The 24,833-nt window shown below is 37.0% G+C and overlaps 3 protein-coding genes across 5 annotated transcripts; 1 reads left to right on the forward strand and 2 right to left on the reverse strand.

Annotated features, from left to right (window-relative positions):
- Positions 1-7,261: 7,261 nt before the first annotated feature.
- On the reverse strand, positions 7,262-9,363 carry LOC132163351 (Glutaredoxin family protein). The gene is given in 2 exon segments (XM_059573603.2): positions 7,262-7,534; positions 7,536-9,363. Coding segments are annotated over 2 exon segments (855 nt in total). The 5' UTR covers positions 8,361-9,363; the 3' UTR covers positions 7,262-7,504.
- Positions 9,364-12,071: 2,708 nt separating this feature from the next.
- On the forward strand, positions 12,072-16,369 carry LOC132163350 (LRR/ubiquitin-like domain protein). Its single transcript, XM_059573602.2, has 9 exons — positions 12,072-12,403; positions 12,660-12,815; positions 13,508-13,618; positions 13,708-13,808; positions 14,499-14,636; positions 15,050-15,098; positions 15,314-15,379; positions 15,804-15,923; positions 16,010-16,369. Exons 1-9 carry the CDS (start codon positions 12,113-12,115, stop codon positions 16,118-16,120), a joined length of 1,143 nt encoding a protein of 380 aa, XP_059429585.2. The 5' UTR covers positions 12,072-12,112; the 3' UTR covers positions 16,121-16,369.
- Positions 16,370-17,085: 716 nt separating this feature from the next.
- On the reverse strand, positions 17,086-24,100 carry UBA1 (ubiquitin-activating enzyme 1). 3 transcript variants are annotated; one of them, XM_059575351.2, is made up of 7 exons: positions 23,780-24,100; positions 23,138-23,559; positions 22,076-22,293; positions 19,607-20,401; positions 18,506-19,374; positions 17,955-18,387; positions 17,086-17,865 (listed from the first exon to the last, which is right to left on the reverse strand). In XM_059575351.2, exons 2-7 carry the CDS (start codon positions 23,544-23,546, stop codon positions 17,269-17,271), a joined length of 3,321 nt encoding a protein of 1,106 aa, XP_059431334.2. In that variant the 5' UTR covers positions 23,547-23,559; positions 23,780-24,100; the 3' UTR covers positions 17,086-17,268. The 3 variants fall into 3 exon arrangements, with proteins under 3 accessions (XP_059431334.2, XP_059431335.2, XP_059431333.2); XM_059575352.2 differs by having other exon boundaries at positions 23,138-23,562; XM_059575350.2 differs by lacking the exon at positions 23,780-24,100 and having other exon boundaries at positions 23,138-23,749.
- Positions 24,101-24,833: the final 733 nt, after the last annotated feature.

The following is a 24,833-nucleotide window of genomic DNA, read 5'->3' on the forward strand; positions in this document are numbered from 1 at the left end:
GGGGATATGACTTAAGGTAGGGTGGAGTATGGTATCTTATCATGTTTTAGCGTTTTCTTAGGAAAGAAATGTGGCAACTACGTCATTAAAAAAAATGAAAGAAATTGTTAGTTGTCCTTTCCCTAATGATTAGGACATAGAATCCAAGCATGTTTTGCAAGTGACAATGACCCTAATTATGCTTTGCTCTCTGCTGGAGTAGTGGTGATAGAAAGAAGGAGAAGCTGTGTCTATTTGTTTCAAAAGAAGCTCATATATGAATAGTTTTCCCACAAAAGAATAGAGAATGAGAGTAACGCTAGAAGTTAGATTTTTGTCTCCTATTTTATCCTATGAAAGGTAGGTTGATGTGGCAGTATCATTTAACCTTTAGATTGTTTTCCTTTTTAATAAAAGTTTATCTAAGGGTTGATGGGTACTGTTACATTAATCCAATGAAATGTAAGGTGGGATTGGAGTTGAATTGCGTATATAGCATTACTCTAGAGTAAGGCTTGCATCTTATGTCCTATTTACAGATCACAAGGTAGGACTGTCACATCAATAATTGAGGATGTGTGGCAATTTCACCTTGCGTCCTGTGTGCACGATAATAGGACACAGACCACATTGATAGTAGATTCTTTGAAAAATGCAAAGTAATTTTCTTTGAGGTATAATTTCGTTTTTAGCGGCATATATAACCATTCAAAAAATTTTAAAAATGGATTTGAAGTGCTAGCTAGCTCCAATAGAAGAAGTTCATTAGATGATGATAACTCCTCATAAGTACATTAGGATACAGTGTTTAACATAAATGTAGTAGAGTTGATCAAACTCAACAATTAGACATAGGGATGAGGATTTGCACTGCAGTAAGGCAGCACCATGTGATAGTATGTTCGGGTCCAGTCTGCATTAGACAGGTGTTCAGGCAGTCCAAACAGGTAGTACTAAGACAAGTTCTTTCATGGACTGCCCTACCAGTAGAGCATGTTAAATCAAATCATTGAAGATAGGAACGGGGATTTGCACTGCAATAAGGCATCAGTAATTGAAGACAAGTGGCAGTTTCACCTCACATCCTGAGGCTATGTGCACAGGAATGAGATACAACTCAAATTAAGCCCAATGCTTTTAAGGTGTGCTTTACAAGTTGATAGCGGGTTCTTTGAAAAACGCAAAGTAATTTTCTTTGAGGTATAATTTCGTTTTTAAGAGCATAGACAATGAGAAAAGAATGCAAAATATTAATCTGGATTTGAAGTGCTAGCTAGCTCCAATGGAAGAAGTTCATTGGATGATCATAACAAGCCATCTGGAACATGTATGAGTACGACAGTAGAAGTGTCAAGAAATCGACAGTCCACCCTACATAGAATACTACACTTGGTTTAGAATGTTTGGATGGTAATAGCAATTATGAAACCTTCTGTCATATGGTTTTTGTATTCTAACATGTATCCCCATGTTACACCTAAATGCATGGCCATAGGAGCAGCACCATATCATGTCATAGAAGGTTGAGGTTGGTCTGTTCTGGACCACAGTTCACTTGCTCCAGAATTTTCCCAAGTGTTGTTTATGTGGTGGAATCAGACTCAAGACCTAAGTGGGGCTCGTTTGGTCTGCTTGAGAAAAGACATGGCAACCTCCCAAATTCAATAGACAATGCCGTACGACCTATTCTACCACTAACATTCAATGATGCCCACCCCACTTGCTTGTTTAATAGACTGGATTGAAAAAATTCTTCCTGCTCAATTTAAATGTCTTAGCTCTTTCGGGAGCTTATGAGAAGTTGCGTTATTAATGCTCTATCATTTACTCTCATGTAAACGTTCTTCCTAATATTGGATCACACTAAATTGGACTATGGAAAATGCAGAGGCAAATTTACATTATTGTAAACAAAAGTCAGAATTCATTCAAACTATAAACATGGGGTAGGAAGGGAGACAATAAATTCGTTGGCAATTTTGGTTAGTAATTAACTCCTGGGAATACCAATTGCCTGGATGGAAATGTTTAACATAAATGTATATAGTAGAGCCGGTCGAATCCAACCATTGAAGACAAGGACAGAGATTTGTGTTGCAATAAGGCAATTTTATCTAGACAAGTGTTTGGACAGTTTGAACGAGTAAGAATGGGCAAACTCTATGCACAAGATCGGAATCCGAAAACAGGATATGGCCAACCGGCTTGCTCACCAACCTGACGGCTTCTATGGGACTAACAAAATATGGCTTCCCAAAAACGACTCCTGTGGAGTTTCCTCATAATTTCTATAATTCCTTTTTCCTGGTGGTTGAACTTTAGATTTCAATAAGAATCTATGCGAATGCTGGCTATGTCAATCCTATATATGGTTTTTACATGGCGCATGCAGCAGCCATAATTGACTGTACTACTACATTTTATTGGAGTTCTATATGTACTAAAATCTCATATCAAGTAATATAATGTTCTGAATAAAAAAAAAAAAGTTATATAATGTTCTTAATGTAGTTACGGCCCTTACGGGTGGTAATTTGTGTTTGCTTGATGAGTTTGGATCACATCGAGACATAAGTACAATACTATATATATAAGTTAACCATAATCTAATAATTTAATTAAATAAGTCAAATCATTCAACTTTAACTCACTAATTTTATATTGAGCGTTTATATTGTGTTCGTGAATCATGTCAAAAATTGTCAATCTTGAATGTCGTGTGTCGAAGTCGAGTCGTGTCGAAGCGTATAAAACTATATAAGTCAACCTAACTTGACTCATTTAATTAAACGGATCAAACACATCAACTCTAACTCACTAATTTTGCATTAGCTTCAAATTAAATTTATAAATTATGTCAAAAATTTCACCCATATTTTTCAACATTATACTAATTGGTTAGGTGAGAATATCATTTATATCTGGGCATGGTATTATTGATACCACGTGAATAAGGACGAGTTCAAGTATGGTGTTGTAGTGAAAGTCATAAAATCTGTCACATATTTGAGCCTATGACAGTTCCTGTCGGAAAATCCAGCCTAAAGATTCAGGTTAATTAAGGTTCATCCATATGAGTGTCGGCCCAAATACACAAAGGCCAAAGCCCCATCACTTCTTCTGTCCTATAAGAGAACACTAATAGGCCTAGATAAAGGCCTGAAGCCTATTCTAGCTTGTATATAAGCTTGCCTCCAAAAAAATTACTGGTGATAATTATTATTATTATTATTATTTTTTTTTTTGTGAAAAATAAGTGGTAGAGATCGAATGATTGAGGGAGAAATTTCAGTTCCTTTTTTTTTTTTTTTATTAAAGACCATCTACATTATTTACTTTTGAGTAGACCGAGTCTAGTAATATCTTAATGTGCTACGCTATCTTATGGTCTCACTAAAAGACTTCTCAATGTGTTAATCTCCCTAATTATACTCTCTCCAAAATCCAATACGCAATAAAAGATTTCAAGTAAACCATGCCTGCCTAAGGGCAAAGAAGAAACAACAATTGCTCAATCAACTTCCCTTTCACGGGCAGGGATGGACGCAGAGATTAGTATAGATAGGGGGTAAGGGCCAAAAATTTTAGTAGGGAGGAGCCAATAGGCAAAAAAAAAAATCCTTGTGTTGAAGGGCCATGGCCTATACCGGGCGCCCTATTCCTTTGTCCCTGTCTACAAGGCACTCTGCAACAAGCAAAGGAGAGGGCACCTGCAACTTCTACTTCACCACCTTCTCATTGGTTGATGTCAGTGTACGTGTGAGCGTTGTGTCTCATATTAATATACATGAGTGGATCCAAACCTATTAGCTTAAGCTTTTGGGTTAAAGTGATGCACAGACATATATATTAATACACTCTTAGTGAACTCCGCATACGATTCTCTCTCTAACAAATAAGTTTCCGTATAAAAGTGTAGAAGCTTTTCTTCACAGTCTCTCCTATGTAAGTCTCAAGTAAAATTACGATTCAGCCTATAAAATCATGCATTTTTAAACATGCACTTCCTTGCTTGAATTCACGTTTTCAAACTTCGATTTTTTTTTTTTTGGTTGACCATGACACTTTTCACAATTTTATTTAAAAATACAACTGCGAAATCGTGAGGCTAAATGCACTAGAAGTGAAAGGAAGAAGACAAGAACTTGACTAGAATTTATAAAAGCTAACTATATCTCTTACAAAAAAGTTTCTGGCAACAAGAATATTATCAAAGATTTTCTCTGCAATATCTAGTGAAACACTTGTAAACAGATTTGGCTGCTTATGATGAGCCAGTGGATTGCAATTGCATGTTGTCCTCTTTTAGATGACTGGATTAACCCCAAAACGGGAATATGTTTGACGTGTAGCCAAACGTTAAGGTAGCAGCTGAATAAATAGACGTATGAACCAACTCCTCGAACAAAACTCTCTGACTTCCAGTTGTTGTCATTAACGTTACAATGTGTCAAATGATCAATGGCGCCATGTATCCCCAAACAAGGAGGGAATAGAGATCCAATGAATATCCAAAGCTTTTTCTAAAGGAGAAAGGAGTAGGGGGAGTTGATTGATATGATATAAATGTGAAATAATTTTTGAATTTTTTGTGAAAAAAAATTTGTTGTCCATTATAAAAAGAAATATTGTTTCGAATACAAAAGTCTTTTAGAGTAGAAAGTTAAATCATCTATCCATCTAAGAGTGACAATGTCATCATTTATGAGGTCATGGTATAGAAAATAATATTTTATAATAATTTTAAAATTTTTTGAAAATGCTAAGGACCCACCCAATTACTAAGGTAGGTCCGCCCTCGTCTATGATAACTCATTTTATTGATATTGACCCCCTGGTAATCCTTATGCTAATATATAATACAAAAACGTATTAGTCATGCTTATAGATCGTCCCCTCCTTGACGTGATGTTTGCTCTGATATCAAATATAACAAACCTTAAGTAGAAATCACCCTTAAAACCCCGCTTCCAATGAAAATGTATCTAAAAAGTAATATGCACATAGTTAATATTAGATTTAAGCAATTCATGATGCTTAGGATTTGAACAAGAAGAATATGGATTTACATACATTTAAATTTCTAAAATTTCCATGTCTTTTTTTCTAGCTTCTTTCAAAGATAGAAATTAGAAAACCATATTGGCAATGGCAAGTGGAAAATATGTAGCGAAATGTAGATTAGCAATTTTTTACATGACTCGCGAACTCGATATAAAGTTAATACGAAATCAATGAATTAAGGTTAAGGAGTCTAGTCCATTTAATTAAATGAGTCAAGTTAGGATTGACTATATACCTATGCCTTAATATGACCCGAACTCAATACTCGATATAAAGATTGTGAATTTTTGACACGACCTGCAAATGCGAGACAAATTTAACACAAAGTTAGGGTTGAAAAATCCGACATATTTAATTAAATTGATCATATAAAAATTAACTTATATAATCTTATATTTATACTCTAACACAACCGTACCCAACTTGCACACACTAATTGCAATTGTACAGTTCAAATGGAATAACTATTTATTAGATGAAAAATGTTATATGTTGAAATTGGTGGCTCATATTAATATCAGTAGAAAGCCAAGTAGACAGGAGCAGAATGAACGTCGTGATAGCGACGTTCACGAAGCAGGAGTCTACTGGCCCATGGGTGTAATTAAGTTTGCAAGAGAATCGATTAGGTTGGAGGGTGCTAGGGCAACACTACCGTGGTATGATACAGGGTATTTTGAAGATTTTCTTAATACGTTCGTATAAATAGAGTTTAGAATTTTTCCTAAACCTGAATTATTGTGCACCACTGGTGCATGTGTTGAAAAACGCGAGCCAAAGTACATGAAAATCTCCACAAAACTCATGAATGAAGTTAGAAGGAAAATGTTACATTTCTAAAAAATAAAATTTAAAATTTATTTTCTAAATGATGTGTGATAATCATATATAATTTATTATTTAAAAAAAAATGTAACACTATTTTGTGAGATTGTGGAACACTATTCGAGGAGAAAAAAAATAATAATAAAAAGTATTCAACGTTCCTCAAAGGAGGAATAGCCGCATCCCAATTTCCAGCTAGCATAGTCGCGTTCAAAGCCCCGCTATATTCCGTAGGCGGCGCTGGTTCTCAGATGAAAATCATGAAATTGACGATGACGGATGACTAAGCGACCGAAGATATCTTACCTCACCGCCCACCGTTCACGTACTACTTACCCTCTTTTTTTTTTCTTGCATAGGATGCCTGAGTTACATTCGAGTTATTATCTCAGCATTCTTTTTCTTTTTAAATTATTTAATCATTAATTATTATTATTATTATAAATTCTTAAACGTAAATACAAAATATTTAATCAACTTCAAGAAAAATGCCCAAAAATTAGTTCTCAAATAATCTATCACAATTCCATGATCATCTCAAAAATTTGAACCGATAATAAATTTAATTATTTAATTAATATTATAACAATTCTCATAAATTGTGATATGTGGGCTTATGTAGCAAAAGTAATTTTATTCATCGCCCACTCCACCTTACACAAGTAAAAATTATTACATTAAAGTTAGAAGTAAATTGCGGTGGTACAATTTGAAATTAAATTTTTACTTTGATACCATGTTAAATCATCGATTATATCAAAAAATAAATTTAATCATTGAGAAACGTTATACGCCACATCTTTATTTAGGACTGTCAATTTTTTACACAACACAAGAATCTGACAAGAACCTAATACAAAATTAGTTGGATATGATTAATGGGTCTGAATTAAATTGATCGAAATAAGATTGACATATATAATCTTATACCAATTTAATTTATTTCATTTTATCTGACAATGCAGACGTGATAGGGTTTAGTTGTCCTTAATATTAATCCTTCAAAAAAAAAAAAATTAGAAAATGTCACATATTAAAAATGTGGCATGTTATCGAGGCAACCAAAAAAATTGTATTCATTCAAAATACTTTTTATTCACTTTTATAATGATGCTTCTTTTTCATAAAACTAAAAAATTGTTTTTTTTTCTCAAATCTTTTTTATAACATAAAGAACAAGAACCTAATAAAAATATACTTAATTCTCAACTGCATGCCACATTTTTAATATGCTGTATTTTTCAAGCATCTCGGTGTAAAGAAACAGCATAAATTTCTTAATTTAAAATTGTAAGAAATCCAAATCTAATACGAAGCATTTCTCTAATATATATATCCAATAACTATTACACTTTGCTACGTCATTGTTTACTTGTGCTTTATAACATTACTCTTAATCATTTAATTAATATTTTAATTAAAAAAAATAACAATAAAAGTAACCAAGTTAGCTCATATATTATATTTCTTAAGCAACCAAATTACTGGGTGCTTGTGTGGCACTTCCTATATCCATATGATATCCCACACAGCTTAAGCTTTAACAAAATAAAACTACAAAACTGAATTATCCAAAGTAAGGAAAAAAAAAAAAAAAAAAAGATTTTTTTTTTTCTTTTGGTTAATTTTTCTTAGTCTAATCAGAGGGATCAGAGAGGCGCAGAAGAACAGGAAGGGCACCTGATCAGACCGTTCTCATTGCACGCCGTACAGCTCTTGAACCCGCTCTTTTCCACGAACAACTTGTGACTACCGTGGCACTCGTCGCAGAGGATAAACCTATATCCGCCGCACCCGTCACACACGCCGGGTTCCGCTGGGGGCAGCCCTTCGACGAGCTTCTTGAGCTCACCGATCTCGTGGAGCTGTTTGATCTCCTCGGCACCTCCCACGTACCTCCCGCCAATGAAAACCCTCGGCAAGGTCACCTTGCCCTGGCTCTGACCCAGGATCTGCTGCAGCTCGGTTAGAAACCCCGAGTCCATCGAAAGATCTCGCTCGTCGATGGAGACGCGAAACCCGCGCAGAATAGATCGGACGGCCCTGCAGTCCTCGAACGTCGGCCTCACCACGCGCAGGCTCGTGAAGTACACCACCACGCGCTTCTCGGTTCCCGGGAGTGGACTCGGCGGCTCAGATTGCGTGTCCGGTTGGTCCGAGATTGAGACATTGGGACTGGGCTCGGGCTCGGGCTCGGGCTCGGGCTCTGGCTCTGGCTCTGGCTCTGGCTCTGGCTCGGGTTCGGGTTTGGGTTTGGGTGCGCGAGGTTCGGTAGGCCGAGTTGACCAGGCGCGGATGAGCGAGTTGGCGATCCGGACTCGGTGGAAAACTGAGGGCTTCTTGGGGGTTGAGACGGTGGGTTGAGTCGGCTTGTCCTCTTCGTTACAAAGCTCCGGGACGTCCTTGAAAGAAGAGCAATGGAAGAGCGAGGTCGGAGATGATGACTTGTCGTAAATCCGGACCGTTGATTTGGTGCCCCGCGGCCGCCACATTTGAGGGTAGAGATCAGAATTCGGGACTCCCAATACCGAAACAAAGAAAGAAACTGACACCAAATGAAACAAAATTGAGAGAAAGAAAATGGGTTTGGATTTTTCTTTTCCCTTTTTTTCAATTTTGATTGCTTAAAGCGAAGGCTTTCAGAAGCTCTCAGCCTTTCTGTTTTTTGTTTATATTTTCTGTTTGGACTCCAAAAAAAAAAAAAAAATAGGGGTATGAGAGAATGGGGGCTAAGGCGGTTGGTTAAGGTAGTTGAGGTTTGGAATTGGGTGGGTTTAAGAGAGATAAAAAGGGTATGGGAGGCTGTGATTAGTAGATGGGATTATTTGGCCTAATTATAGATGAGAGGTCCTGATTAGTGGATGGGATGATTTACCCTGAATTTTGTTGGGTTACCTTTTCGGGTTGGGTATGGACCTGGTCAATGCAGAGTCCCTACTCTCTTCTCTCCTTGGTATATATTCTGTTTCCTGCCGTGGGCTAATTGTCTCTAAATAATTTAGACACAGTTTTTATTATAAAACCCGTCGTCGAGACATGTTTGAACAGATAAGCTTAACAGGAACTTTCTCTTTCCTGTCATTATGTATGTTTGGGTGCCCTTTCTTCAATGGGGGTACCATTTCTGCAAGTGCTTACTGCTAGGAAAGTGCTTTGTGTATTTTAAATCTCTCTTGAATTGTTTTTGTTTCCTTTTTGGGGCAAACTTGAATGGGAATTCTGCATTTTACTTCAATCGTAATTCAGCCCCTCTCTGGCATATTATATTCAGAGTCATCCGGTCATTTGTTGCTAGAAGATAGGATTGTGATGGTTTTTAAACACTCCCATTAATGGCACATTGGATGCCCCATCCAACCATTTTCATCTGCTGACACTAGCACATTTAAGAACAATGAGTTCTCATTAATTGAGAAGGTTGAATTGTTTGCATTGATTGGGTGGATGATTAACTTTTTATCGGGTAAGATTGGACTTTATAAACGATTTTAAGAATATCATGTGGCGTGTGAGTGCTATATAACATAGGCTTGATGAGAAATTTTAGAAAACTTCTATTGTAATTTTTGACTTATCCTTTTAAAACAATAGCCTTAATAGCACAAATGTGGCTCTTTATTTGGTCGTTACAATTCCTACCATTTAGAGTATTCACATTCCGCTCAATAAATTTACTCTTTATTTAGCTGAAAAAATTACATTTCTCTATTTTAGTTGTCAATTTTTTAAAAATACATATATCTCGCTCTCTATTTTAGTTATCTACTTTCATTATTCTATTTAAATTTTGTTTTATGAGAAATGTTATATGTACTTTTAGGTGATTACTCTCTAATATGGCAATAAAATTACCATTAATGTGAAATATAGATATTAATCCGTCCAAAATTCAGCGGTGACATTCACTACCAAGTCCCTGAGGAAGCACTTGAAAGTTTAATATATTTTTTTATCACATTTAGAGAGAATGTTAGAGATTACAGAATTTTTCTGAACCAGATTTAAGATAATTTTGGTCTTGTTTGAACATCTTGGATGTCTTATTAGGCCCAGCGAAGAAGATTTAAGAAGGAAGAATAATAAAAAGTGAGAAGTGCAGCATGTGTATGGGACCATGTATAATCAGTACAGGGGAGACAAGGCGTGTTTGGTAGTTCTGAATCGGTTGTTTCCAAAAGCAAAAGGTTAAAAAAAGCTGAAACGCACCAGCGAGTGGGTGGAGTCTGAAAAGCTTTCACATGGAGGCACTGGCGCCAGAGAGAGTTTTTAAAGAAAGAAAGTGGAGGGGTAAATGTAGATGCTGATTTTTCTAGGTAACCGTAAATGCCGATTTGATTCAACATACAAGATCCTTCATGGATGGATGGATCATCCTCTTCCTCAAAATCCTTGCAGGATTTCTATTTATTGTAAATTAATGGTCCGAATAGTCATAATAAAGTCATTACCCAAAAAGTTAGTCGTTGGACTTTTTTTTTTATGTGCTTGTTTAGTGGCCGAATCCTCCACATGAGTCGATCGATTCCTTCAGTTGGATTTGGTGCTGGTTCGACTACCTCTTTAGTCAGATTTGAGATGATTGAATCGTTCCAAAATCATGGGATGGGTCGACCACCTTAAGACCAGTCCTTTTGGATGATCGAATCAATCAGTTGGGCCACTAAATATTCATCCAAAAATTAGGGGTGCATTTGATAATCCCTTGTGAGGTCCTTTTTGTTTGAAATTTGATAATTGTGCTTTTTAGGGGTTTTTCACATGCCCTAGCAAAATGCTAAAATTCTGAAGGTCTATTAAGGGGGAATGACGGAATGTGATTGCCATTCACTTTTGACAACAAGGACAACAAAATAAATAAATAACTCAATTTGGAAATCGTGAAACACATGTAGTTTGCTGTTTGGGTAAATATAGCCAAAGAAAAAGACGTTGTCAACTAAAGATTAACAGCAAAAAAACTTTATCAAACGGATATGATGTTTCGTTTTTTTTGGGTAAAAAAAAAAAAAAAAAGCCTAAAGCCTAAAACGTGTTAGCAAACAAGACTTACTCTTTTGTTCTGATGTTATTATTACAATCTAGACCATTCATTAAAAGAATCGACCCAAAAATGTATATATATATATATCCCTGTTCGTTCATGTGAACCAAAACTGTGATTCCTTGTTGGTTTGGGGCCGGTGCTGGGAAACTTCATTAATGGTGTGCCATTGTTGTTGACACTTAGAAGTCTAGCTTCAGAGCTGTCAAAATCCGTGTCTCAAAAGTCCAACATCCAAACAAATTACAGATTGGCTCCGGATCCAGGTTGACCTCTTTCTGCCATCTGCCATCTGGATCTGGGTGGAGCTGTAATACTACCATAGTTTTTTTTGTTTTTTTAATGATATTAAGAAGTTCTGATAGTCATCAGCTGTATTGCTGCCAATAGTTCTGCAAGTAAATGGTATGATGATCGCTACTTTATGCTATATTCTTCAAGTATTTTAGAGCTTTTTTGATTCGGCTTTATTATAGGGATTAGATAGTCAAAATGGTCAAATATATATGTTTTTACCCTCCACTCCATTCAACTCTTTATTACGAGGATAATAATTTATTATAGGTGATCCACTATTCAATGGATCATCCCAGTTTTTTTTAATTAAGAGTAAATTTATAATTTCATGATGACCCAATAAAAAAAATAGTGTTCAAAATGCAAGTAATTGTAGCATGACATCTAGCTAATGGCTAATCATGCACAACTGGCTCAAAAACCCCTAGTTCTGTTAAGGCATGTGAGTTCGAACACTATGTTGAATGTGTGACATACACTACACTATGTAAGTACTTGTATAGATGAGGTGTCGATCGATCCTAGAAACGACGGCTCTAGCTAATTATTCATCATTTTCAAGTGTGATTTTTATGTTATGTTATGTATGGTTATGTTTAAGGGCATATCTATTGACTAAGAAAGAGTGAAATTAATAATTTAATTAATTATTTAATCCTCTCTAGCATGTCATTCAACAAGTGAAGTTCAATATTTTTTTAAAAGTATTCAACAATCAACATAGTGTTGTAATATTACATAAATATAAAATAAAAAAATATTGGTTTGAAAAAGTATTCTAATAAAGAGCAGGGGGGATAAAATAAATTATAAATTATGAAAATAATTATATATCTTTAAAAACTAGGAAACCCAGTCTTGTACGTGCCAAGGAGACCCACAGAGCAAAGTCGCGATAGAATAAAAATGGAGGCGGCCGGTGCTACCACTGGTGAGGCTAGTGATCCCCAATCGGAGATCACCGGAATCACCATCACTGTCAAATTCAGCGGGAGGTCAATCCCGGTCACTATCTCGCCGGACGCGACGATCGGCGATCTCAAGTCCCTCCTCCAACCCCTCACCAACGTCCTGCCACGTGGACAGAAGCTCATTTCCAAAGGGAAGCTTTTGGTCGATGCGACGACGTTGAGGGCGTCGGCGGTGACCGGCGGGGCCAAGGTCATGCTCATGGCCTCCCAGGGGTTGCACCAAGGGGTAAAACTCAAATTGGCAACCTTTTTTGTTTATTTTCTGTTTGGTTCTCGAGAAAAGAACGAGGGAAAAGAAAGTGATCGTAGTATAAAGTGATCATTTTTTGCATGATAGATTTTCATCAAGCTTTAAAGTAATGGGTTAATGGAGATTAAATTGAGCCTTGAAGCTGGAAATGTTGTGTGTGTCAAGCAATTGGGGATTAGAAGGGTTCAAAATTTTCAATTAGTTAATTAATGTTAGGGTTTGTTTGAACTAGGATGGTCCAATTCTAAAAGAGGCTCAGAGTGTACCGAGGCGAGTTGACAATGCTAATAGAATGGTGAACGAGAAGACGCAAGTTCGCGTTGATAAGAACAGGTTGGAACGGTGGAAGGTGACCGGAGTTGTGGCGTTGTCCGAATGCAATTTGAAGGTACAAGAAGCCTCATATTTTTTACGTTGACATGTTGTGATATCTTGGTTGGCTACTTGGCTCCTATTTCCCTTGTTTCATGTTGCCAAATATCCTTCGAATCAATCGGTATATATAGATGTGGAGTAATTCTAAATACTCAACTTTCTTCCCACTTGGCTCATCAGCTCTTGTATTTTTTTTTTTCATTTTTTAATAAAGGCTGATTCAATGGCCAATGAGCACTGACATATGAGCTTGATGAGATGAGAGTGGAATAGGAATTGAGTATATAACATTAGTCATAAATGCATTATGATTGTTTTTTTCTTTTTTTTTTTTTGAAAAAAAAAACAAGGAAAATTTCATCATAGCAGTTTTCACGCAATTTCAATTTATTTCTTTGAGTTTTTAAAATGGTATTTTATTTCCTTAAGTTTTCCAGTCACCTTCCCCCGCCTTTAAAACTGCTTGCCAAAATTTGCAAAAATGGGAAATATTAAAAGCCCCCGCCCAATTGAAGAGGGACTTGACCAAAATTCTTTTAAGCTCGGCTTGCTTTAGATCATGTTTCATATTCAGTCTAGGGTTTTCTGCTATCAAATTATTATTCGCAAAAATGAAAATTCGTTTTTTAAATCCCTCAAACTTATTGTAAATTCTTGTGTGTCTAACTTTTACTCATTTTATTCTTGTATTTTAAAATTTGAAAGGCCATACCTGATGAAGTGTGGGCTTGTGGACCTTCTGCAAGAGTCCTTGATTTGAGCAACAACTCTGTTCGAGATGTTCCTGCCCAAGTTGGCCGTTTGAGTTCCATTCAGGTAAACAAAACTCCTTTTTCCTTTTTTACAATTTAACTTATCTGCTTTGAATATTATAACTTATTTCCTTTATTCTCAAAATTTTGTAGAAATTGTTCCTGAATGCAAATGCTATAATGGACGAAACAATTAATTGGGAAGCACTAACATCTCTAAAGTATCTAACGGTTCTATCTGTGAACCAAAACCAGTGAGTAATTTCTGTACTCTATGACACCTTATTCCCGTTAATGTATAAACTACAAATGTCATGTGTGTTTTTGCTTTACCTACTTAGGTAATGCCAAGATATGACTATATATGAATAGAATTGTAAGTATGTCAGTATATTGCTTGAAGCATGTCTGGAAAGTAGGAAAAGGTGTCCCATGTCTTGCACTATTATGTGTCACTTGTTGTCTTGCACTATTATGTGTCACTTGTTGAGAGAGAGAGAGAGAGTTGAAAAAGAAGAAGAAGAAGAGGCATACATATTTGCTTAATTTTCTTAATTTTTTTACATTTTAAAATCATATACATGTCCTAGATAGGTTCTCTTTATCGCATTTCTTGAAGTTCATGTCTATCAAGCCTGACTAGGGCCAGGCAAAGCCCCTTGCCTAATCATTGGTTGATCTCTGTAAAACTAGTTGTTTTGGTTATGTAATACTGCCTGTAATCATCAGAATCTATTCCTCAAAAGTTACATGAGTGGGTTATACCCTGTTACCCGGTTCAGTTTGTAATATCTGTGCAGCCGATCCCAATTAGTGTTGGATTTAAGAATTTTGAGTTGACTGAGATTTGTAATATCTATGTCAGCAATCCCAATGCTACGTTTTTAATTATCATTAATTGTAGGATTTTTTCTTTGAAAGGATTAATTGTATGATTAATGCAGTTTAACAACTTTACCTTCTGCGCTGGGTGCTCTGACTTCACTGAAGCAACTTCATGTCGCAAACAACAAGTTGACTAGCCTCCCAATTGAAATAGGTCTATTGACACACCTTGAGGTCATGAAAGTCAATAACAACAGGTAATGTGTAGAAAACATGTAACCAATTGTTTTAGGGCAAGGACATGTTTTTCCTAATGGGCATTAGAGGATGACAGAACTGGTTTATTGCCCTATTCCTATTTCTGTTCTCTTTTTTATTCCCTGCATCATTTAGCCGTTATCTGGTATTAGTAATTTTAAGAGTTCCCTATTTGCATTTTGCAGTAGAAGGACAAAAATAGTTCAGATCCATCTTTTGTTATAAGTGCACAATTTTTTATTCCTATAAAGATGCTGGAAACAATTAAATAATATGTCCTTCTGGGAAACTTAAATATTCTTGTCTCTAACACAAGGATGATGTCTTGAGGAAATAAGTTTCGTAAGAGTATTTTCATGCTTGATAACCAATGACTTCTGTTTGATTGTTGTTGTGTTTCTCTCTGGATCAGGATAAGCACCATTCCTACATGCATAGGGGACTGTATTTCTCTTATTGAGGTATGACTCGGCATCTTTGTCTTTATCACCCCTCTCCCTACCCCTCCTTGTCTTCCTTGGGGATTAAATTCCTCAGAAGTGTAGACAAGATGATCCCAAGCATTACAAGCCAGATTACCAGACTACAGCATGATTTTTTTTATTTTATTTTTTCCAATATGTATATACTATACATCTTTTTTTTAATGTAGTTTTCTTGGTTTTTCATGGTAAAGGTTGATCTTTCATCAAATCTTCTATCGGAGTTGCCAGAGACTTTTGGTAATTTGCATGATTTGAAGGTCTGTACTTAAGAGTTATTGATTCTCGTTCTCCATTTATTCTGTTCTATTTTAACACTTTTTGCAGTGTGAGAGCTGGTTTTATATGTAAAATTTAGCTCATAATCATTAAATATTTAGCAATAAAGCAACAGGTAGTTTGGGAGGGATTGTCTTCTTCACAATTGCCTTTTATAAAACAAGGGGATCTGCTTATTTGTATACTCAGAGTTTTCTAACTTTGAATTCCTTCTTTTTAGAAGAGATGGAATTCAAAACATATACACATGAGCGTAGTGCAGACTCCCTCTGGGGAGGAGGAAGTTGGGCAACTTCTTGAGCACCACCTTCAAAGAGTGTGCTTTCAGTCGCATGCCATAGAAGGCAACCCCTTGTGCATTACCCACTGATCCTGATTTATGCCAATGTGCCAATTCATGTGCAGGCTTTGTATCTCGGTAACAACGGGCTAAAATCAGTTCCTTCTACGCTATTCAAGATGTGCCTTCAGCTCTCAACACTGGATCTCCACAACACACAAGTCACAATGGATCTCCTTCGTCAGGTGAATATGCTTGACCCATTTGCCAAGTAGTCCAACTTATCCCACTTTTATTGGTATGCTTAATAACAACAACATTCTTCTGACAGTTTGAAGGGTGGGAAAGCTTCGACCAACGCCGCCTCTTAAAGCATCAGAAGCAGCTCGATTTCCGAGTTGTGGGCTCTGCAGAGTTTGATGAAGGTGCTGATAAAAACTGATGGTCCATTTTTTTGAATAAAATAGTCATTTAATTTTAGTGTGCTAAAGATTGAGGTATTAGACTGTAGATTTGTTATAGGATAATCTTCAAGCTAGCATCCACTTGAAGATTCCAGTAAAGGCAAAAGTGATTCGAAGCTATACGCAACTCCATTTCTTGGTATAGCAACCTTGTAATGGAGGTGAAAGTTCTCAATGGAAGGTCATGGTTCTCCAAATTAGAAATGAGAGGGTAGATTTTATATTCAGTTGTGCATGGACTTCTTTTCTAGCCCACCCGTTCCAACATCTTGAAGATTATGGCAAACTCATTGACATGGTAGGAAAGGAAGAAAGCGGTAGAGAGAGAAGGTATAGAAGGGAAACGTAGAGGGTTAAATTGAGGTTGCAAACACCATTTTGGGTTATACTCGGACGAGACCGTGGACTTTTACTTCACCCTCCCAGAAAAAGAAAAAGAACAAAACACACAGGATTTGACAGTGTGCAGGAGCTTTGCTAATTTCACTATATTGAATATAATTAGTGCCTTCGAAAAAATGGCAGTTTGAAAACATTAAAATATCTAAATTTTCAGAGAGCAATTTGAAAAATGCACTTCTCTACAAATTTTATTTTAAGCAATTTTTTAAAATCACATTTTTCATTAAATATATTTTGAAATCTCTATTTTTCCCAACAATAAATTTTAAAACTGCCGAGGAAAAAGACAGTAGGTAGGGTAAAAACCATTGAAAACGTACTACGAGTCGTTTGTCCCACCGTGTGAGATGGAACAAGGGTGATTGGGTTAACAAAAATGAAGGACAAGAGTTTCCGTCTAAAATACAATTAAAGAATTTGCTCTGCTAAACACAAATCAGGAAGTTGATATGGTAACACTGCCGCACTGAATTACGGAGCTAAAGTGGTAGCAGATAAAATAATGATACTGATGATAATTAATGATAATAAAAGCAAATTGTGATACACATTACTCAGAAATTTATATTATGAAATGTGAACTTCTGTGAAAGATACCCATTTAGTTTACTCATTGTCAAATGAGCAGTAAAGAGTCATGGAGAGCTGTAAAAATAGAGTTGTTTTCATAGAGTGCTCATCCTTCCTAAAATCACAATCCAATATGCTGCGCGGATTGCAGAACCTAACGGTAGTAAATGGATACTTGAGGGATGTCAATATCGTTGTCCTCGTCATCTTCGCATGCCACCACGACATCCAAGTGGCGACGGTATGCCGGCAGTTCTACTTTGGCCACTTCCCTGGCAAGATCCACCATTTTCTTATCCATTCGGTCTTTGTGCCGAGGGAACATGCTATTGTAGAGCAGGCAACTACCGCATGAAATGCTGTAGGCATTCAGCCCTTTCTCCTTGAGCCACTGGAGAAGTTCCCTCAGAGTAGGATTGCCTTTCAGGATCCACCTGTCCCAAACAGTCCAACTCATGTTCTGATGCTTGATGATCTTGGGCGGTACTGGCTCAGCCATGGAGAACAAAGGCAGCGCAAGGTTCGCAAACGTGTTACGATAGGCTTCCACTTTGTGCGCTCCATCCAAAACCTTGTACAGCTCCAGGCAGACAAGACCCGTGGCCATTGCGGTGGATGTTGCAATTGCAGGAATGATCCTTCCAGCAATAAACTTGGCTTTCAGCTTGTCGACTTCAGGAATGCTGTAATTTCGTGCCCTCATGTTGGCAAGGCCAGCTATCATGTCCATATGGAAGTTCGTATCATCATCCTGCACATTCATGCGACAAAGTTTATGAAAATCAGAAATTTGATTCAAAACTACTAAGAAGAAATATTTTAAATTTGATTCAGCCGTACCTTCTCAAATTGAATTGGTTTCATCCGGAACCCGGGCAGCAGGTTCTTCCGGCACTGCTCTAACTTCTTGATTAGTTCAGCAATGACATCTGAATCATCTATAGAACTGGTAGACATACTGGTAGCCTTCTCATCTGTTACAATTCTCACATCTTTCTTGGGCTCAAATTCTGGGACAATCACCCTATCAACTGCTTCAGCCAACTTCTTAGCATTCTTGACCCAGTCAGGAATTGGGATACCATATGTCTCTGCGCGTAGGATGGATGCTGCCATAATAAAATGGAGGTAACTGGGATCAGCAAATGACAACTGCAGTGGACGAGGGAATCGCTTAGGGGCTGACCAGAATGGAGCCCCAGTACTAGTTGCAGCATCCTCGGGGAAAGTATAAATCAACTGCTTGACACGGTTGGAAAAATAATCTTCAAACCTGAGTAAATTAAAAGATGGTATCAGCAAATGAACAAAAAGAGAAAAGGACTTGTGTATCATAATTTTAACAGGAGAAAAAGGAAAGCTACTGAAAGAATTATCAACAAGGAAAGTACCTTAAACGAGCCCAGGTAATGCAGTCTTGGAATGTCTCGCATCGTTCTTTGTCAAGACACTCCAGTACACGCTCCAAGTTATCCCTGGCCTGAGCATCACCAGCATTTATCATTGCAGTACTATATTCACTTGGGTTGGACAAATACGCATTCACTTCTGCTGGTGTTTTCTCAAGCAAACCCTCAAACTCAGATCGAGCCCATGTCAAGCAGTGGTCAATGTTGTGAGGAAATGAGTGTACGGTGCACATAGGCGCTTGTTTCTCAGGTGGGTCTCTTGAGGCACCATAGTTTTCTGTGAGGTGAGGAATGACCATCTGAGTGTTGCATTTGGCACCGAGAGTTCCTGACTCAAGAAGCGGCTTCTGGAAGTATAAGCATCTCTGGTCAACGTACAATCGGGCATTCACATTGTCTAGAGCATTAATCACAACACTCAAATTCTCCCAGAAGGTATCATCAAATACATTCTCAGTTTCAGGGCCAACTCGATTCTGCAAAGCCTCAATGTTCAGACGAGGGTTTATTGATGAAGCAGCAGAAGCAGCAACAGTGGATTTGGCCTGACCAATGTTCCAATCACGGAAGAGGAACTGCCTACTGAGGTTACTCTTCTCAATTACATCATCGTCAGTAATTGTTAGCTTCCCCTGATCACCACATGAAACTCCCATCAAGGCCACATTCTTTAAGAACTCACACCCTAGAGCACCCGATCCAACAATAAACACTATAGCGTCCTCCAGTTTCTTCTGAAGCTTAGATCCGAAGACAGAAATCTGTGCGTCATAACGACTATTTAAGGGTCTTAAATCACTGGAATCCAGTGGCTCTGTTGGAAGTGACTCCACTGAGTCAAAGTAGAAGAACTGTAGAAACATGTAAAATAACATTAGGTTATGTGAAGCAATCAGGATAAGATGTCAACTACCTCTCACCTCTCAAAAAGTGGCCAAGATCTAATTGCGACTTAAAAAACAAGAATATAACATCAGCACCCTAGGTCAAGGCCTTATAGAAAGGCCATAACCATTTGAAAGTCAAAAGCAGTGAATATTCCAACTCTCCACAACATGAGAAAGGAGAAGACCAAGTACTAACCTGAAAAAGTGGATGGAACTTCCCAGAACATGCTTTCACAACCTCTTGTCCCACAATACCACCAAACATTGCAGCCATGGGATTCAGTACAGCCTTCGCACCAGAAGCAAAGTGCCTCAGAAGTTTTGGATTAATGTCTTCCAGTCTCCCATCTCCCAAGCTCTCATTAATGTTACTGGCAACAGATATAAGCTTCTGAGCATCCTCTTCCGAACCAGCAACAGGGAAACGTCCCAACTCAGAGACAAACTTATCCAGCGCTTGGAATGCGAGGTGCAGGAGAGGAGGGCGATCAAACTTGGAGAAATCACTGAGAAGAAAATCACCAGGATCGGATAATGCTTCCTTCAATGGCTTAAAGTTCAATACCTTGGGCTGTTTCACCTGTGTGACAATACCACCCTTCATATAGGCTCCATAATTTGTGGTATCCTCCTCAAGAGTGAATGAGTAAGCCCTTGCATTTTTAATCTTCCTTGGTTTCCCATCATTCAATTCTGTCATTCCGTGAACTTCAGAGAACACAACAAGATCCCCGTCCTGAAACTCAAGCCTTTCGTCATCAACACATGATACTATGGCAGGATTGTCATTGCTGATTGATGCAATAATACCCGAGTGGGGTTCCTCTCCATCAACGTCAACAACAGTGAACTCAGGTCCAAAGTCACAAAACACAGAACCAAAAAGGCCTCTGACTTCATTTTTGATGAATGCAATAGAAGGCTGATGATTATGACAGTAATCGTTGAACTCAATGGCTTCCTCAAAATTGATATCAGTAAACACAACAGCCTGCACCACCAGAGAATTAACATGTGCATGTACAGTCCAGTAAGCAAGGTACAAACATACACCAGGATGTTGGAAGAGAGCAAGAGCAAACAAAACATTGCATATAATACATGATTAGCTTATGGACCATTTTAGATAAAAAACAAAAGAAGCAAGATTTGAATTGTGCTGACTGAATTGCCATAACCCTAAAATATCACTTGCCAGATTTTACTGCAAATACATGGCTAGCACTTCATGCTTTAAACAGACAATTTCTCTTTCTTCATTTATTTTTCAGGGGGATAGTTGGGCGTTGCAATAAAATTGGGAATAGTTGAAGGCAAATAAACCATATTCTGGCAATCTGCTAGTTCTGATGAAGCAAGAGTCTCTAGTTGCAACATTAAGGGTGTCACTAACCCTACATGATTAGTATGATCTCTATAAATTTGTGAAGCAATCAAGGCTAATGGGAATGGGCTAAATTGTCATTATATTGAATGATGAGATGAAATAAGGCCACTATGACACTAGACCAAACTTTCTTTGATAAGTAGACACTAGACCAAACTTTTAACGCACACTTGACAAATTTTTCAATGGAAGTTCATTATATCAACAATCATAGTTTTGGAATTTACACTATTCACAGTGTCAGCTAAATTACTGAATTAGAAACTGTAACCTATAGCTCTATAGTAAACATATATTAAATGGGTTACTTAGTTGCTAGTTTATATGCAATAAAAGAAAACTAAGTAGAACTTAAAATAGAACAACTATGTAATGATTAGGATATTTTGTCCACATTATTTTTCAAGTGTCTCATTTAAACAACTTATGATATATGATGAACCAAGAAGTAAACCATAACAACTACTGAGATGGAGTCGCAAATTACACTCAAAGCCTAACCATAGAGCAGCAAATTAAAAATCTAATTGAAATCCAACAACACAAATTTAACCAACAAGGTACCAAAAGATTCTAACAAATTAACTATTGAAGATGGAGAAAGAGAATAACCTCCATAGAAACTTAGTTCAATCATTTGTATCCAAACTCCCATCCCTCCCATTTATTACGTTAATTCAATGTCCTTTATTATGAACCCACAAATCATTTTTTTAGTATATTTTTTAAAATTTTAAAATACATTAAAAAACCAAGATATTGAACATTTTTTAGATGATATATTTTGTAATCTCCAATTATCTTGATACTTGGAAAGTATGATGACCAAGCGGAGGTCATATAATACAACAGTAGGTTTTGCGAAGTATTGATCCTATGAGGAGTCCTACACGAAGTGTACCTTGAAAGTAGTCCATATAACATAAAATGTTATAAGAAATGTATGTTAAATAAAATCCACTGGAAGCAATTAAGGTAACCATATGGATTACAGGTCACCATAATTAATATTTATGGTTTAAACCCTAGGCTTGAACAGAACATGACTAAAGAGGTTCAGCAATACATATAGTTTCAGAAAAAAAAAAAAAAAAAAAAAAAAAAAAAAAAAAAACACAGGAACCTTCAATCAAACTGACATATAAAATTAAATCCGGCTTCTCTACCATCAAGATGATATCAAATAAGGGAAGTAGATTTAAAGAAGTCACCCCCCCGCGCGCGCGCGCCAAGCACGCAGTTTATAGATCAACAAAAAATGCAAAGAAATGAAAGTACCTGGAAATCAGAAAGCTGTTCTTTTGTCAATTTTGTTGTTAAGGTACGAACAACCACAGCATTGTTGAGATCTTGCAACTTCTGAACGGAAGCAAGTGCTCTGTTCTTGCCAACATCATTCTCAGAGAAAATGAAATTACTAGACAAATCCCACAACTCCACAGTTCCTTCATCATGCAAGGTCACAGACTTGACACCAGCAAGAATGAGATTCTTTGCTGCAGCAAGCAAAAATAACATTGAAAACACCAGCAAGGTTAAGGATTATAGAATGAACTTGGAATTACAACACCAGAAAGAATGAGAATCAAGTCACATTTATATGGAAATGCGAAGGATGAGAGGTAAAATTATTTATGAACTTCTTAAAAACAAAATTAGAGACCAAAAGATAGAAGATAGAGACAGCCACTAGACTTTCGCAACTTAAAAATCATAGATCCAGGGCGTTCAGATCACCAAAAGGTTCTCTCTTGTATCATTTTCATTCATTTGGTTCTCTCAGTGAATGAGAAAGGACAGGAAAAACAACAATGCCTACCAAGCACCAAAGTATTGTTGTAAATAGTTTTTTTTTTTATTAAAAATAAAAAAGAAGATGAAGAAGAGGAAGAAGAAGAAGAAGCAAAACAACCTTCAAGAACAAAGAAGCAGGAAAAAATCACCAAATGATAACATAAATGTGTATGAAAAACTCTAAAGTAAATACCCTAACCTATCTTATAACCAAATGATTTCATGATAAAGACTAACGAACATCTATCAGACATGAAAACCAAATCATCGTATTAAGAATTCTAAATCAATATCAATTAGAGCTTAAAAAATGCGAATTCAAAAAACTCCAAACGAAAACATCCTAATCTATCAACATACAATGAAATCACAACCAATATCTACCACAGCAGAAAATCATAAATACTAATCGTTATCTATATTAGAAACAGAACTGTTAAAGCAAAGCAAATTGTCGTACAATAAGATCAATATCAACCAGAGATTATTAAAGAAAACGTAATCAATATTTAAGTAACAGAAGCTTAAAAACATTGACAAATATACCAATCTCAGCGCCAAGACCCTGTAACCCGGAGACAAGGACGTTCGATGCGAAAAGCCGCCGCATCGTCTCACGGCCGTACACCGCGAGCTGCCGGCTATGGAGATCTTCATCGATGTCCGTCGGATTCGCGTCGCCCAAAGCCATGATCGGAGCCTCTTGCTTTTCTTCTTCTCTAGCTACGCTACCGCTGCTGTAGTTGTTGTTCTTGTTGCTAATGTTGTTCTCGCCGCAAACGACGTCGCTGCTGATCGTCCCCGTCGAATCTGCGGCTTCGGCGATCCGAATCTTCTTCAAAGCCGATGAACTCTCGCTCTTCTTGTTGCTGTTGCTGTTGGTGTTGTTGTTGTTGTTTTCAGTGTCTTCTTCTACAACCAGAACTCCTTCGCTAGCTCGCTTTCTTGGAAGCATATAGTGCAGTAAGCTGCTGAACACGCGACAAAACGCCATTACCGAGATTATCACAACCAGAAAAGCAATCAAGAACCGGAAATAACCATTACAAGAGTTTCCAAGCACAAATCCAACAACGATCGGAGCCAGAATCGAAACAACAAGCCCTAATAACCCTAATCTCAACATGATTCCAAGGTTATCACACGAAGCAAACGAGATTAAGACTTAAATAAGCAAAAGAAACGTACCGATTAGAACTGCGATGTAGAAGAATGGAATCTAAGAGAGAAAAAGAGAGAGAAATGACTTTTGTGGGTTATTTTGGGGGTTTTTTTTAGTTCTTGTTTTGCCTTGATGGGCTGGGTTTATGCTTAGTGGAGAGAAATTATGCGTGATCTGTGAGGTGGTGGTTCATATAGAAGGGGTGAGGGGCATTTATGGATTTCCATTGCTTTCAGAAGGGGTTTCTAGGGTTTTAGGGGGTCTGTGAGGACAGGTGCTGTTTGTTGAGGAAGGTACTATTTCTTTCTCTCTTTCTGCCGCAGAGAGAGAGAGAGAGAGAGAGAGAGAAAGAGGAAGCGCGTAGAGAGGATAAGTCAGCTAATCGTCTGAAAACGCCGTCGTTTTGTCGCGGTCATTCCTGACGAGATTCATTAATCTGTCTTGGGTCTCACGGAAGTTCATTTGATCGGCCAAACGTTTTGCTTTGGATTCAGGTATTCTGTTATTAAGCTGTTCATATGGTTACTGCAATTTTCAGTAAATTATTGGTTAGTTTAAATTGCTAATAATTTAGATATTACATGCTAAGCGAGCCTATATAAAATTTGGACCGTCAGATTATTTATTCGAACAGATAAAATCTTATATAAATTCTTCAAATCATTAAAGATTTTAATTCGCTCTAGACAAGAAAATCTTGTAGCGATTTTCCTTTAAGGATTCAAAGTTTTATATTATTTAGAATCTTAGATAACCTAATAAGAAGAAATTTTGATCCGTTGCTTTATCCTTCCACTAATCATTTACCAATAGCGTTAAAGTAAGTGGCCATGGCCACAAAAAATCTAGAAGAAAGAAAGAGTAGATCATGGCATAATTTATTTTAACTAATGGAATATAGTTAATCCTTTTTAGTCTTACGGTATATGAAGAAATCTCTTCTTAATTTTTAGGAACAATAATTCAAGAAAGATTGGCTATGATTTAAATTAGTCTGAAAATTGTTAAGAGAGGATATTTGTGTGTGTATATGTGGTCATGTTTAGGAACTGCATTAAAAATATAATGATTAATTTGGGC

This window comes from Corylus avellana, chromosome 8 (assembly GCF_965113065.1).
Source record: "Corylus avellana chromosome 8, dhCorAvel1.hap1.2, whole genome shotgun sequence".
NCBI lineage: Eukaryota > Viridiplantae > Streptophyta > Magnoliopsida > Fagales > Betulaceae > Corylus > Corylus avellana.

What these genes read in the sequence shown, in the direction of transcription:
- UBA1 (XM_059575350.2), bottom strand. Translation starts at nt 23,717, where the DNA reads ATGTTGAGATTAGGGTTATTAGGGCTTGTTGTTTCGATTCTGGCTCCG. An exon ending in AGTTCCATCCACTTTTTCAG is followed by an intron (nt 19,375 to 19,606) that starts GTTAGTACTTGG and finishes ATGTTTCTACAG; the next exon opens with TTCTTCTACTTTGACTCAGT. An exon ending in AACCAATTCAATTTGAGAAG is followed by an intron (nt 17,866 to 17,954) that starts GTACGGCTGAAT and finishes ATGAATGTGCAG; the next exon opens with GATGATGATACGAACTTCCA.
- LOC132163350 (XM_059573602.2), top strand. Translation starts at nt 12,113, where the DNA reads ATGGAGGCGGCCGGTGCTACCACTGGTGAGGCTAGTGATCCCCAATCG. An exon ending in ATGAAAGTCAATAACAACAG is followed by an intron (nt 14,637 to 15,049) that starts GTAATGTGTAGA and finishes TCTCTGGATCAG; the next exon opens with GATAAGCACCATTCCTACAT. An exon ending in ACTGTATTTCTCTTATTGAG is followed by an intron (nt 15,099 to 15,313) that starts GTATGACTCGGC and finishes TTCATGGTAAAG; the next exon opens with GTTGATCTTTCATCAAATCT.